The sequence below is a fragment of the Oncorhynchus nerka genome, unplaced genomic scaffold, assembly GCF_034236695.1.
Source record: "Oncorhynchus nerka isolate Pitt River unplaced genomic scaffold, Oner_Uvic_2.0 unplaced_scaffold_1203, whole genome shotgun sequence".
In the NCBI taxonomy this organism is placed as follows: domain Eukaryota; kingdom Metazoa; phylum Chordata; class Actinopteri; order Salmoniformes; family Salmonidae; genus Oncorhynchus; species Oncorhynchus nerka.
Window position 1 is genome coordinate 31,842 of NW_027040128.1, and position 16,370 is coordinate 48,211.

The 16,370-nt window shown below is 43.0% G+C and overlaps 2 protein-coding genes across 2 annotated transcripts in view; both read right to left on the reverse strand.

The window, feature by feature from the left end:
* The window catches only part of LOC135569097 (transmembrane protein 192-like), a gene marked incomplete at its 3' end in the record, with an annotated part of 30,682 nt that extends 21,743 nt beyond the window's left edge, over nt 1-8,939 (reverse strand). The window contains exon 1 of the mRNA XM_065015941.1: nt 8,545-8,939. Coding sequence (XP_064872013.1) covers nt 8,545-8,574 — 30 coding nt within the window. The remainder of the gene's footprint in view (nt 1-8,544) is intronic.
* An 848-nt stretch (nt 8,940-9,787) lies between these two features.
* Nucleotides 9,788-16,370, reverse strand: part of LOC115123490 (daf-12-interacting protein 1-like) — a 118,999-nt gene continuing 112,416 nt past the window's right edge. The window contains exons 17-21 of the mRNA XM_065015940.1: nt 14,071-14,146; nt 13,664-13,735; nt 11,661-11,769; nt 11,423-11,525; nt 9,788-11,226 (exon numbers count right to left, since the gene is read on the reverse strand). Of these exons, the coding sequence (XP_064872012.1) occupies nt 11,201-11,226; nt 11,423-11,525; nt 11,661-11,769; nt 13,664-13,735; nt 14,071-14,146 (386 nt within the window). The 3' untranslated portion in view covers nt 9,788-11,200. The remainder of the gene's footprint in view (nt 11,227-11,422; nt 11,526-11,660; nt 11,770-13,663; nt 13,736-14,070; nt 14,147-16,370) is intronic.

The following is a 16,370-nucleotide window of genomic DNA, read 5'->3' on the forward strand; positions in this document are numbered from 1 at the left end:
GGGTGTAAATAGTGACTATGCAGATAGATAACAGAGAGTGGTAGTGGTATGATAGGGGGTGTAAATAGTGACTATGCAGATAGATAACAGAGAGTGGTAGTGGTATGATAGAGGGGGTGTAAATAGTGACTATGCAGATAGATAATAAGAGAGTGGTAGTGGTATGATAGAGGGGTGTAAATAGTGACTATGCAGATAGATAACAGAGAGTGGTAGTGGTATGATAGAGGGGGGATGTAAATAGTGACTATGCAGATAGATAACAGAGAGTGGTAGTGGTATGATAGAGGGGGTGTAAATAGTGACTATGCAGATAGATAACAGAGAGTGGTAGTGGTATGATAGAGGGGGTGTAAATAGTGACTATGCAGATAGATAACAGAGAGTGGTAGTGGTATGATAGAGGGGGGTGTAAATAGTGACTATGCAGATAGATAACAGAGAGTGGTAGTGGTATGATAGGGGGTAAATAGTGAAATAGATGACTATGCAGATATGATAACAGTGTAAAGAGTGACTATGGTATAATAGAGTGGGGGTATGGGGGGTGTAAATAGTGACTATGCAGATAGATAACAGAGAGTGGTAGTGGTATGATAGAGGGGGGTGTAAATAGTGACTATGCAGATAGATAATAACAGAGAGTGGTAGTGGTATGATAGAGGGGGGGGGCAGTGTAAATAGTGACTATGCAGATAGATAATAACAGAGAGTGGTAGTGGTATGATAGAGGGGGGTGTAAATAGTGACTATGCAGATAGATAACAGAGAGTGGTAGTGGTATGATAGAGGGGGTGTAAATAGTGACTATGCAGATAGATAACAGAGAGTGGTAGTGGTATGATAGAGGGGGGGTGTAAATAGTGACTATGCAGATAGATAACAGAGAGTGGTAGTGGTATGATAGAGGGGGTGTAAATAGTGACTATGCAGATAGATAACAGAGAGTGGTAGTGGTATGATAGAGGGGTGTAAATAGTGACTATGCAGATAGATAACAGAGAGTGGTAGTGGTATGATAGAGGGGGTGTAAATAGTGACTATGCAGATAGATAATAACAGAGAGTGGTAGTGGTATGATAGATGGGGGGTGTAAATAGTGACTATGCAGATAGATAACAGAGAGTGGTAGTGGTATGATAGAGGGGGGTGTAAATAGTGACTATGCAGATAGATAACAGAGAGTGGTAGTGGTATGATAGAGGGGGTGTAAATAGTGACTATGCAGATAGATAACAGAGAGTGGTAGTGGTATGATAGAGGGGGTGTAAATAGTGACTATGCAGATAGATAACAGAGAGTGGTAGTGGTATGATAGAGGGGGTGTAAATAGTGACTATGCAGATAGATAATAGATAACAGTGGTATGATAGAGGGGGTGTAAATAGTGACTATGATAGATAATAACAGAGGTGGTGTAAGGGGTGTAGTGACTATGCAGATAGATAACAGAGAGTGGCTGGGGGTGTAAATAGTGACTATGCAGATAGATAATAACAGAGAGTGGTAGTGGTATGATAGAGGGGGTGTAAATAGTGACTATGCAGATAGATAACAGAGAGTGGTAGTGGTATGATAGAGGGGGTGTAAATAGTGACTATGCAGATAGATAAACAGAGAGTGGTAGTGGTATGATAGAGGGGGGTGTAAATAGTGACTATGCAGATAGATAACAGAGAGTGGTAGTGGTATGATAGAGGGGGGTGTAAATAGTGACTATGCAGATAGATAACAGAGAGTGGTAGTGGTATGATAGAGGGGGGGTGTAAATAGTGACTATGCAGATAGATAACAGAGAGTGGTAGTGGTATGATAGAGGTGGGGGTGTAAATAGTGACTATGCAGATAGATAACAGAGAGTGGTAGTGGTATGATAGAGGGGGTGTAAATAGTGACTATGCAGATAGATAACAGAGAGTGGTAGTGGTATGATAGAGGGGGTGGGGGTGTAAATAGTGACTATGCAGATAGATAATAACAGAGAGTGGTAGTGGTATGATAGAGGGGGGTGTAAATAGTGACTATGCAGATAGATAACAGAGAGTGGTAGTGGTATGATAGAGGGGGGTGTAAATAGTGACTATGCAGATAGATAACAGAGAGTGGTAGTGGTATGATAGAGGGGGGTGTAAATAGTGACTATGCAGATAGATAACAGAGAGTGGTAGTGGTATGATAGAGGGGGGTGTAAATAGTGACTATGCAGATAGATAACAGAGAGTGGTAGTGGTATGATAGAGGGGGTGTAAATAGTGACTATGCAGATAGATAACAGAGAGTGGTAGTGGTATGATAGAGGGGGTGTAAATAGTGACTATGCAGATAGATAACAGAGAGTGGTAGTGGTATGATAGAGGGGGTGTAAATAGTGACTATGCAGATAGATAACAGAGAGTGGTAGTGGTATGATAGAGGGGGTGTAAATAGTGACTATGCAGATAGATAATAACAGAGAGTGGTAGTGGTATGATAGAGGGGGTGTAAATAGTGACTATGCAGATAGATAACAGAGAGTGGTAGTGGTATGATAGAGGGGGTGTAAATAGTGACTATGCAGATAGATAACAGAGAGTGGTAGTGGTATGATAGAGGGGGGTGTAAATAGTGACTATGCAGATAGATAACAGAGAGTGGTAGTGGTATGATAGAGGGGGTGTAAATAGTGACTATGCAGATAGATAACAAGAGTGGTAGTGGTATGATAGAGGGGGGGGGGGGTGTAAATAGTGACTATGCAGATAGATAACAGAGAGTGGTAGTGGTATGATAGAGGGGGGTGTAAATAGTGACTATGCAGATAGATAACAGAGTGGTAGTGGTATGATAGAGGGGTGTAAATAGTGACTATGCAGATAGATAACAGAGAGTGGTAGTGGTATGATAGAGGGGGTGTAAATAGTGACTATGCAGATAGATAATAAGAGAGTGGTAGTGGTATGATAGAGGGGGTGTAAATAGTGACTATGCAGATAGATAACAGAGAGTGGTAGTGGTATGATAGAGGGGGGTGTAAATAGTGACTATGCAGATAGATAATAACAGAGAGTGGTAGTGGTATGATAGAGGGGGTGTAAATAGTGACTATGCAGATAGATAACAGAGAGTGGTAGTGGTATGATAGAGGGGTGTAAATAGTGACTATGCAGATAGATAACAGAGAGTGGTAGTGGTATGATAGAGGGGGGTGTAAATAGTGACTATGCAGATAGATAACAGAGAGTGGTAGTGGTATGATAGAGGGGGTGTAAATAGTGACTATGCAGATAGATAACAGAGAGTGGTAGTGGTATGATAGAGGGGGGGTGTAAATAGTGACTATGCAGATAGATAATAGAGAGTGGTAGTGGTATGATAGTGGGGGGTGTAAATAGTGACTATGCAGATAGATAACAGAGAGTGGTAGTGGTATGATAGAGGGGGTGTAAATAGTGACTATGCAGATAGATAATAACAGAGAGTGGTAGTGGTATGATAGAGATAGGAGAGTGTAAATAGTGACTATGCAGATAGATAACAGAGAGTGGTAGTGGTATGATAGAGGGGGTGTAAATAGTGACTATGCAGATAGATAACAGAGAGTGGTAGTGGTATGATAGAGGGGGTGTAAATAGTGACTATGCAGATAGATAACAGAGAGTGGTAGTGGTATGATAGAAGTGTAAATAGTGACTATGCAGATAGATAACAGAGAGTGGTAGTGGTATGATAGAGGGGGTGTAAATAGTGACTATGCAGATAGATAACAGAGAGTGGTAGTGGTATGATAGAGGGGGGTGTAAATAGTGACTATGCAGATAGATAACAGAGAGTGGTAGTGGTATGATAGAGGGGGTGTAAATAGTGACTATGCAGATAGATAACAGAGAGTGGTAGTGGTATGATAGAGGGGGTGTAAATAGTGACTATGCAGATAGATAACAGAGAGTGGTAGTGGTATGATAGAGGGGGGTGTAAATAGTGACTATGCAGATAGATAACAGAGAGTGGTAGTGGTATGATAGAGGGGGGTGTAAATAGTGACTATGCAGATAGATAATAACAGAGTAGTGGTAGTGGTATGATAGAGGGGTGTAAATAGTGACTATGCAGATAGATAATAACAGAGAGTGGTAGTGGTATGATAGAGTGGTATGGGGGTGTAAATAGTGACTATGCAGATAGATAACAGAGAGTGGTAGTGGTATGATAGAGGGGGTGTAAATAGTGACTATGCAGATAGATAACAGAGAGTGGTAGTGGTATGATAGATGGGGGGGGGTGTAAATAGTGACTATGCAGATAGATAACAGAGAGTGGTAGTGGTATGATAGAGGGGGGTGTAAATAGTGACTATGCAGATAGATAACAGAGAGTGGTAGTGGTATGATAGAGGGGGGTGTAAATAGTGACTATGCAGATAGATAATAACAGAGAGTGGTAGTGGTATGATAGAGGGGGTGTAAATAGTGACTATGCAGATAGATAATAAGTGGTATGAGAGTAAATGGTATGCAGATGGTATGATAGAGGGGGTGTAAATAGTGACTATGCAGATAGATAATAAGAGAGTGGTAGTGGTATGATAGAGGGGGGTGTAAATAGTGACTATGCAGATAGATAACAGAGAGTGGTAGTGGTATGATAGAGGGGGGTGTAAATAGTGACTATGCAGATAGATAATAACAGAGAGTGGTAGTGGTATGATAGAGGGGGGTGTAAATAGTGACTATGCAGATAGATAACAGAGAGTGGTAGTGGTATGATAGAGGGGGTGTAAATAGTGACTATGCAGATAGATAATAACAGAGAGTGGTAGTGGTATGATAGAGGGGGTGTAAATAGTGACTATGCAGATAGATAACAGAGAGTGGTAGTGGTATGATAGAGGGGGTGTAAATAGTGACTATGCAGATAGATAATAACAGAGAGTGGTAGTGGTATGATAGAGGGGGGTGTAAATAGTGACTATGCAGATAGATAACAGAGAGTGGTAGTGGTATGATAGAGGGGGTGTAAATAGTGACTATGCAGATAGATAACAGAGAGTGGTAGTGGTATGATAGAGGGGGTGTAAATAGTGACTATGCAGATAGATAACAGAGAGTGGTAGTGGTATGATAGAGGGGTGTAAATAGTGACTATGCAGATAGATAACAGAGAGTGGTAGTGGTATGATAGAGGGGGGTGTAAATAGTGACTATGCAGATAGATAATAACAGAGAGTGGTAGTGGTATGATAGAGGGGGTGTAAATAGTGACTATGCAGATAGATAACAGAGAGTGGTAGTGGTATGATAGAGGGGGGTGTAAATAGTGACTATGCAGATAGATAACAGAGAGTGGTAGTGGTATGATAGAGGGGGTGTAAATAGTGACTATGCAGATAGATAATAACAGAGAGTGGTAGTGGTATGATAGAGGGGGTGTAAATAGTGACTATGCAGATAGATAATAACAGAGAGTGGTAGTGGTATGATAGAGGGGGTGTAAATAGTGACTATGCAGATAGATAATAACAGAGAGTGGTAGTGGTATGATAGAGGGGGTGTAAATAGTGACTATGCAGATAGATAATAGAGAGTAGTGGTAGTGGATGAGAGAGAGGGGGGTGTAAATAGTGACTATGCAGATAGATAACAGAGAGTGGTAGTGGTATGATAGAGGGGGTGTAAATAGTGACTATGCAGATAGATAACAGAGAGTGGTAGTGGTATGATAGAGGGGGTGTAAATAGTGACTATGCAGATAGATAACAGAGAGTGGTAGTGGTATGATAGAGGGGGTGTAAATAGTGACTATGCAGATAGATAATAACAGAGAGTGGTAGTGGTATGATAGAGGGGGTGTAAATAGTGACTATGCAGATAGATAACAGAGAGTGGTAGTGGTATGATAGAGGGGGTGTAAATAGTGACTATGCAGATAGATAACAGAGAGTGGTAGTGGTATGATAGAGAGGGGGTGTAAATAGTGACTATGCAGATAGATAACAGAGAGTGGTAGTGGTATGATAGAGGGGGTGTAAATAGTGACTATGCAGATAGATAACAGAGAGTGGTAGTGGTATGATAGAGGGGGTGTAAATAGTGACTATGCAGATAGATAATAACAGAGAGTGGTAGTGGTATGATAGAGGGGGTGTAAATAGTGACTATGCAGATAGATAATAACAGAGAGTGGTAGTGGTATGATAGAGGGGGGTGTAAATAGTGACTATGCAGATAGATAATAACAGAGAGTGGTAGTGGTATGATAGAGGGGGTGTAAATAGTGACTATGCAGATAGATAACAGAGAGTGGTAGTGGTATGATAGAGGGGGTGTAAATAGTGACTATGCAGATAGATAACAGAGAGTGGTAGTGGTATGATAGAGGGGGTGTAAATAGTGACTATGCAGATAGATAACAGAGAGTGGTAGTGGTATGATAGAGGGGGGGTGTAAATAGTGACTATGCAGATAGATAATAGAGAGTGGTAGTGGTATGATAGAGGGGGTGTAAATAGTGACTATGCAGATAGATAACAGAGAGTGGTAGTGGTATGATAGAGGGGGTGTAAATAGTGACTATGCAGATAGATAACAGAGAGTGGTAGTGGTATGATAGAGGGGGTGTAAATAGTGACTATGCAGATAGATAACAGAGAGTGGTAGTGGTATGATAGAGGGGGGTGTAAATAGTGACTATGCAGATAGATAATAACAGAGAGTGGTAGTGGTATGATAGAGGGGGTGTAAATAGTGACTATGCAGATAGATAATAACAGAGTGGTAGTGGTATGATAGAGGGGGTGTAAATAGTGACTATGCAGATAGATAACAGAGAGTGGTAGTGGTATGATAGAGGGGGTGTAAATAGTGACTATGCAGATAGATAACAGAGAGTGGTAGTGGTATGATAGAGGGGGGGTGTAAATAGTGACTATGCAGATAGATAATAACAGAGAGTGGTAGTGGTATGATAGAGGGGGTGTAAATAGTGACTATGCAGATAGATAATAGAGAGTGGTAGTGGTATGATAGAGAAGGGGTGTAAATAGTGACTATGCAGATAGATAACAGAGAGTGGTAGTGGTATGATAGAGGGGGTGTAAATAGTGACTATGCAGATAGATAACAGAGAGTGGTAGTGGTATGATAGAGGGGGTGTAAATAGTGACTATGCAGATAGATATAACAGAGAGTGGTAGTGGTATGATAGAGGGGGGTGTAAATAGTGACTATGCAGATAGATAATAACAGAGAGTGGTAGTGGTATGATAGAGAGGGGGGTGTAAATAGTGACTATGCAGATAGATAACAGAGAGTGGTAGTGGTATGATAGAGGGGGTGTAAATAGTGACTATGCAGATAGATAATAAGAGAGTGGTAGTGGTATGATAGAGGGGGGGTGTAAATAGTGACTATGCAGATAGATAATAACAGAGAGTGGTAGTGGTATGATAGAGGGGGGGGGTGTAAATAGTGACTATGCAGATAGATAATAGAGAGTGGTAGTGGTATGATAGAGGGGGGAGGGGGGGGGGATGTAAATAGTGGCCATTTGATTAGATGTTCAGGAGTCTTATGTCTTGGGGGTAGAAACTGTTTTAGAAGCCTCTTGGACCGAGACTTGGTGCTCCGGTACCGCTTGCCGAATATCCTCACTATGTTCACTTGATCTATTTTGTATAATGTATATAAAGTGTAAATTCTGTCTCTGTACGTTGTCTATGGCTAGCAGCACCATATCACACCGCCAAGTCAAATTCTGAGTATGTGTAAAATGTACGAATAAAGGGGTTTCTGAAAGGTTGTGACTCTTGAGTTTATCAGTGGTTTAAAGTATATGTACTTTTACTCAAGTATGACAATTGGGTACTTTGTCCTTTGTTGGGTTAGCTAGACTTCTAGCTTTTAGCTAGACTTCTAGCTGTTGGGTTAGCTAGACTTCTAGCTGTTGGGTTAGCTAGACTTCTAGCTTGGGTTAGCTAGACTTCTAGCTTTTAGCTAGACTTCTAGCTGTTGGGTTAGCTAGACTTCTAGCTTTTAGCTAGACTTCTAGCTGTTGGGTTAGCTAGACTTCTAGCTTTTAGCTAGACTTCTAGCTGTTGGGTTAGCTAGACTTCTAGCTGTTGGGTTAGCTAGACTTCTAGCTTTTAGCTAGACTTCTAGCTGTTGGGTTAGCTAGACTTCTAGCTGTTGGGTTAGCTAGACTTCTAGCTTTTAGCTAGCTAACCCAACAGCGCCCCCAGCGGGCGACACGGTGCCAATACACAACCCGAGAGAAACAACAAGGACTTGGCTAACTAAACGTCCCGTCTCAGTCTCACCCTGTAGAGAAAAGAAAGCGTATGAGCTGTAACGTTTTCAAATGTCCTATTAGCTGAAGACTCGGTGGTTTTGTTTCATCTCAGCTGGTAACAGAGGTAACGGTAGCTCGGTAGATAAATAACTATCTATCGCCTTCTTCCGGTCTATTCCTAATGGAAGGATAACTAACAAGCTCACCGACTGGCTTACCTAATGTTATCAGTTCGTGTCTGGACCACAATACGGAACGGGACAGTTAAGTATCGTGACTTACTGCATGGTGCGACATCCCTTCCGATTCCATGGTGTGTTGAAGTCGCACAGGTTAACTCTTCAAGAGAAAGGTTTATAAAGCTAAATACACACAGAAATGTTCATTTAAAACGCGTCTGTTTTAGCGGATAGCCTCATACTCTGCTACCATGTGACAGCGGTGTTCCTCTGTTATTGGTCCGGTCGGGCAGCCCACTGCTCCATATACGGTTCCACCTTGTAGTTTTCTCTGTTGCGTTTCACCCCCGATTACAAATAATACTCTTCCTTTTCAATCATTTCCAAGACCACACAAAAAGGTTTTTAACATTGTTGGTTTGATATTGTACCATGAAATACAATATAACCTCCTGTCTGTAGTTACAGTGAGAGGATTCATGTATCTCTCGACGAGGACCGTGTTGTTTTAAATGATAAAAGGTAAAAGAGACCTCGCCGTCTTTAAGACACATTATTGTAAACTCAGTGTCTGTATTTTTAGGTTTGATGTGCAGTAACACCAAAGATGTGTATAACTAACCCTGTGGTGCCGCTACCAAAGCTCATTGTGTTACCATTTGACTCGGTCTCTACCATTACCATCCACAGGAGGAGGGCAACTTTTCCCCGAAAACAACAACACACCATGGAATCGACTGTCTTGGCTTGTGTCCAACAGGCGGAGGCTGTAATACTGTGGATGGCCACCAGGTTGTGCCAATAGCCCACACATCATTTATCATAGCCTTGGTTGTGTGTATACAGTCTATGGATATTAACCATGGGCTACCTTCAGCGTTATGATTGATGAGTGCAGAACAGCAGCATTGTTAGGAGACCTGTTGAAGCTAGGAGTTTGTCTCAAATGGCACCCTATTCCCTACATAGTGAACTACTTTTGGCCCTAGATGATACAATAGACTCAAGAATAAAACAGAGCTCACAGACAGAGCCGCGGGAAGCATGGAGCTGAAGGTGCTGCAGCCTCCCCAGTGCAGCGATACAGCTGTTTGTAGGGAGGAAACAAATCTGTGTCCCCCACCAGAAAATAACCCCTCAGCACCCCCAAACTACTTCCTGTGGCTCTACTCACAGATGACCAACGCATTGAATATAACTCCTCAGCACCCCCAAACTACTTCCTGTGGCTCTACTCACAGATGACCAAGAGATATCAGACAACGCATTGAATATAACTCCTCAGCACCCCCAAACTACTTCCTGTGGCTCTACTCACAGATGACCAAGAGATATCAGACAACGCATTGAAACAAACCCATGTCATTTTATTGATAAACACACATTGCTATAAAGGCTATGAAGCTGGATCAATTCAGTTTGTCCTTTAGAAATGTCAGCAGACAGAACAGTCTAAAGTAGCTTCCTCTCCTCCCCTCACCTCTCCTCTCTTCTCCTCTCTCTTCTCCTCTCTCTTCTCCTCTCTCCTCCCCTCTCTCCTCTCTCCTCTCCTCTCTTCCCCTCTCTCTTCTCGCTCTCCTCTCTCCTCTCCTCTCTCCCCTCCTCTCTCCTCTCTCCTCCTCTCCTCTCTCCCCTCCTCTCTTCTCCTCTCCTCCTCTCTCCCCTCCTCTCTCCTCTCTTCTCTCTCCTCCTCTCCTCTCTTCCCCTCTCCTCCCCTCCCCTCCCTTCTCGCCTCTCCTCTACACATCTATCCAAAGCATTTGATTGGTGTAAGAAATAGGCCTAAAAATGCCATAGGACAAGAGGCTGGGCATAAACAGGAAGCAGCAGATAACTGTGTCTCATTCATTGGTTGTTCTTAGGAGTAAAGGTCCAATCAGGTGAGAGAAAGAGGGAGAGGGCGGGTCAATGTGTAGTAATATTCGCTGGTATAGGACTGTGCTTCAAGTTGAACTAAAACTACTCACACAAACATGCACACAAACACACACACACACTTAAACACTACACGTGTGCTACCCCTCTCACTCTCGTCTTAAGGCAGAGTATGATGCAAAGCTCTAAAACACAATGTCAGAATATCCTTGTTATTAAATGGTAATAATAACATCCAATAATAACTAAAGCGATCATGCATCCTTATTGCTCTCAGAGTAATGAATGCAGCATAATGATGATCAGGTGAACATTAGAATAAAGACAAAAGCTTTTATCATTACGCAACAACATGGAGGAGAGGCATACGGTAACCATAACAACTATATGTGGTCGTCAGGGCTGTCGCTAGGTAACACAGCCTAACTACCGTTAACAACAACAACAACTAACACGGTCTTCGTTCATGCAAAAATACTTAAAACACAAAAACAAAACAGAGTTATTAAGGCATTATGATGGTGAGTGAAGAGTAGCATTTAGCAGTTAGCATCCGTTAGCATTTATCATTTAGCTCATTTGACATTAAGGTAAGGTAGCTACTACATTCCGACTGCTGCTGGTGTTAGCATGTAGCGTGTGTCTGAGTGTGCTGTCGTAGATCAGTGGTTGTGCTTCAGGTCTCTGTACTCAAAGTCAGTCTGGGAAAAACTGGTTGATCAGCTACAACGCTAGCACTTAGCAGTTAGCCTCCATTAGCATCAGTTAGCATCAGACAGTTTAGTCTCCGTGACATCATCTGGGAGAAGTTTGTGTGTCCAGTTAAGAGAATTCCACAGCGTTCCAGAATGTTGTGAAGGGTTCCAGATGCAGGCTGTAGCCAATCACAGCGTAGTCGGCTGGCCAACTGCTGCAACCAGGAAGTGACAGAGATGACATAAGGTTTGATGACCAGTTATAAAAACTGTACATTAGTGGTGCAGTTATAATAGTTGTGTGTGTGTGTGTGTGTATGTGTATATGTGTGTGTGTGTGTGTGTGTGTGTGTGTCCTTAGGTTTTGTTTGTCTCAGCAGTGAATTCATTAGGTGTGTGTGTGTGTCTCACCGTGTGATGTGGCATAGCAGTCGTGACAGCTCAGCAGCCCGTTACGGATCCTAACATCTGTTCCTGAACTGGTGTCACCTAGCTGTACCTTACACACTCCACACTAACAAACACACAGAGAGGTGAGAGAGAGAGAGAGTAATGTGAGAGCACTGTATAATGTGAGAGCACTGTATATGTGTGTGTGTGTGTGTGTGTGTGTCCCCGTGTGTGTGTGTGTGTGTGTGTGTGTGTGTACCTTAAAGCAGGTTAGGTGGAAGTACAGGCCCAGCGTGTCGATGTTCATAGCTGTTCCTTTCCCCAGCGCCTGATTGCAACCTGAACACTGACGCTTACCACTCACACACCTATACACACACACTCACACAAATATACACACACATGCACACACAAATATACACACACACACAAATATACACACACACACACACACGGACACACGTCGAAAACACAAATAACATTTACACGGACAAATCAAACAATGCCCGAAAACAAATGAAACATTTAACTAGACCTCACAGTGAAATGACAAATCAAACCTCACAGTGAAATGTTATTTGTCAACATAGACCTCACAGTGAAATGACAACAGGTGTAGACCTCACAGTGAAATGCAGACTGACCAGCCCTTAACCAACAGGTGTAGACCTCACAGTGAAATGCTGACTGACCAGCCCTTAACCAACAGGTGTAGACCTCACAGTGAAATGCTGACTGACCAGCCCTTAACCAACAGGTGTAGACCTCACAGTGAAATGCTGACTGACCAGCCCTTAACCAACAGGTGTAGACCTCACAGTGAAATGCTGACTGACAACCCCTTAACCAACAGGTGTAGACCTCACAGTGAAATGCTGACTGACCAGCCCTTAACCAACAGGTGTAGACCTCACAGTGAAATGCTGACTGACCAGCCCTTAACCAACAGGTCTGTAGACCTCTGTGACTGACCTTAACCAACAGGTGTAGACCTGCAGTGAAACTGACCAGCCCTTAACCAACAGGTGTAGACCTCACAGTGAAATGCTGACTGACCCAGTCCTTAACCAACAGGTGTCGACCTCACAGTGAAATGCAGAGTTTGTTGAGGATGTGGACACCAAGGAACTCTCTCAACCTCCTCCACGACAGCGTTTTCTCTCTCTCAATAAAACAGTTATTCCCAAATAAAGGGATAAAAACACAACGGATTCCTGTGAAGTGAAACAACTTCCTTTCCACATACAGCCTAACCTATACCATAACATACAGGCTACAGTCTACTAGTCAACATACAGCCTAACCTATACCATAACATACGGGCTACAGTCTACTAGTCAACATACAGCCTAACCTATACCATATAGAATATACCATATTATATACCATACAGCCTAACCTATACCATAACATACAGGCTACAGTCTACTAGTCAACATACAGCCTAACCTATACCATAACATACAGGCTACAGTCTACTAGTCAACATACAGCCTAACCTATACCATAACATACAGGCTACAGTCTACTAGTCAACATACAGCCTAACCTATACCATAACATACAGGCTACAGTCTACTAGTCAACATACAGCCTAACCTATACCATAACATACAGGCTACAGTCTACTAGTCAACATAACCTATACCATAACATACAGGCTACAGTCTACTAGTCAACATACAGCCTAACCTATACCATAACATACAGGCTACAGTCTACAGGCTACAGTCTACAGGCTACAGGCTACAGTGTACAGGCTACAGTCTACAGTATACAGTCTACAGTCTACAGGCTACAGGCTACAGTCTACAGGCTACAGGCTACAGGCTACAGTCTACAGGCTACAGGCTACAGGCTACAGGCTACAGTCTACAGGCTACAGTCTACAGTCTACAGGCTACAGTCTACAGGCTACAGTCTACAGTCTACAGGCTATAGTCTACAGTCTACAGGCTACAGGCTACAGTCTACAGGCTACAGTCTACAGTCTACAGGCTATAGTCTACAGGCTACAGTCTACAGTCTACAGGCTACAGTCTACAGGCTACAGGCTTTTATCCATCACGCTAAATGCTCGCGGAGAAAGAGGATGTTGCTCATTCCACAAGGCGTATGAACGGCCTAAGAAGAAAAGTTGTCCATTGACAGTCCATGTCAATTCCAGACGGTTTGTTTAAGCGCTCAGTTACGCGTTTGGTGACAACGGTGAGACGGATCAGTAACTAGGTTCATTTAGTCCCCATGTCCCCCCTCATGTACCTGCTGGGGGAGGGCGGTTGAGGTGATGATGGGGATGATGAAGGTGGATGTGGGCCCTCATACGATCCTGACCTGGTGGCCAACACACACACACACTGATTACAGCAGAGCTACGTATCACACACACACACACACACACACACACACACACACACACTGATTACAGCAGAGCTACGTATCACACACACACACACACACACACACTGATTACAGCAGAGCTACGTATCACACACACACACACACACACACACACACACACACACACTGACTCACATCACACACACACACACACACACACACACACACACACAAACGCGTGCACACACACGCGCGTACACACACACACACACACACACACACACACACACACACACACACTGACTACAGCAGTGCTATGTGTCACACACCTCTTGACGGCGCAGGGCTGGTTGCGGTCCAGAGACGTCTCCTGACCCCTGGATGACTCACAGTCCCATGATGCATCTGTCACAACACAACACTAGTTACCATAGTTATAGTACTAACCCCGACTTTCCTTCCTTCCTGTGTGTGTGTATGGGCACCTCTGTATGTGTGTGTGTGTGTGTGTGTGTGTGTGTGTGTGTGTGTGTGTGTGTGTGTGTGCACGCGTTTGTGTGTGTGTGTGTGTGTGTGTGTGTGTGTGCACGCGTTTGTGTGTGTGACATGTGTAAAACAGTAGAGTAGTTGTGATTGCTGTGTGTGTGTGTGTGTGTGACTACACCACTACATGGTGTGTGTGTGTGTGTGACTTCAGCCCTTAACTGTGGTGTGTGTGACTGTGTGCTACTTGGTAAAACAGTTGTTGAATGTGCTAACCAGTTTTGGGGAAGATACTCTGAAAATATAGTTCACCAAGCTACCAATTACTGAACACTGGTGACAGCTACACTAAAACTAAAGAAAAACATAGTTTACTGAACTAAAGTTACTGAGAAAAATAGCTCACTACTTCCAAACTACTACTAAAAAATATAATATCTAAATATGAAATGTCAGACTTCAAACTGGAAGACCAGACCCCTCTGTCGTCAGATGTTAACAGAATGTGTAATTATGCTATTAAACACAGCAAGTGAGAATCAGGTCTGATGAGGAAAAGAAAGGACATTCCTGTCTACTACACCGCTACATGGTAAAACAGTAGTTAGCTACACCGCTACATGGTAAAACAGTAGTGTAGTTCCAGTAGTTAGCTACACCGCTACATGGTAAAACAGTAGTGTGTAGTTCCAGTAGTTAGCTACACCGCTACATGGTAAAACAGTAGTGTGTAGTTCCAGTAGTTAGCTACACCGCTACATGGTAAAACAGTAGTGTAGTTCCAGTAGTTAGCTACACCGCTACATGGTAAAACAGTAGTGTGTAGTTCCAGTAGTTAGCTACACCGCTACACCGCTACATGGTAAAACAGTAGTGAGTAGTTCCAGTAGTTAGCTACACCGCTACATGGTAAAACAGTAGTTAGCTACACCGCTACATGGTAAAACAGTAGTGTAGTTCCAGTAGTTAGCTACACCGCTACATGGTAAAACAGTAGTGTGTAGTTCCAGTAGTTAGCTACACCGCTACACCGCTACATGGTAAAACAGTAGTGAGTAGTTCCAGTAGTTAGCTACACCGCTACATGGTAAAACAGTAGTTAGCTACACCGCTACATGGTAAAACAGTAGTGTAGTTCCGGTAGTTAGCTACACCGCTACATGGTAAAACAGTAGAGTAGTTCCGGTAGTTAGCTACACGGCTACATGGTAAAACAGTAGTTAGCTACACCGCTACATGGTAAAACAGTAGTGTAGTTCCAGTAGTTAGCTACACCGCTACATGGTAAAACAGTAGAGTAGTTCCAGTAGTTAGCTACACCGCTACATGGTAAAACAGTAGTGTAGTTCCGGTAGTTAGCTACACCGCTACATGGTAAAACAGTAGTGTAGTTCCAGTAGTTAGCTACACCGCTACATGGTAAAACAGTAGTTAGCTACAGTTCATGGTAAAACAGTAGTTAGCTACACCGCTACATGGTAAAACAGTAGTGTAGTTCCGGTAGTTAGCTACACCGCTACATGGTAAAACAGTAGTGTAGTTCCGGTAGTTAGCTACACCGCTACATGGTAAAACAGTAGTTAGCTACACCGCTACATGGTAAAACAGTAGTTAGCTACACCGCTACATGGTAAAACAGTAGTGTAGTTCCGGTAGTTAGCTACACCGCTACATGGTAAAACAGTATAGTAGTTCCGGTAGTTAGCTACACGGCTACATGGTAAAACAGTAGTTAGCTACACCGCTACATGGTAAAACAGTAGTGTAGTTCCAGTAGTTAGCTACACCGCTACATGGTAAAACAGTAGTGTAGTTCCGGTAGTTAGCTACACCGCTACATGGTAAAACAGTAGTGTAGTTCCAGTAGTTAGCTACACCGCTACATGGTAAAACAGTAGTGTGTAGTTCCAGTAGTTAGCTACACCGCTACATGGTAAAACAGTAGTGTGTAGTTCCAGTAGTTAGCTACACCGCTACATGGTAAAACAGTAGTGTAGTTCCAGTAGTTAGCTACACCGCTACATGGTAAAACAGTAGTGTGTAGTTCCAGTAGTTAGCTACACCGCTACATGGTAAAACAGTAGTGTGTAGTTCCAGTAGTTAGCTACACCGCTACATGGTAAAACAGTAGTGTAGTTCCGGTAGT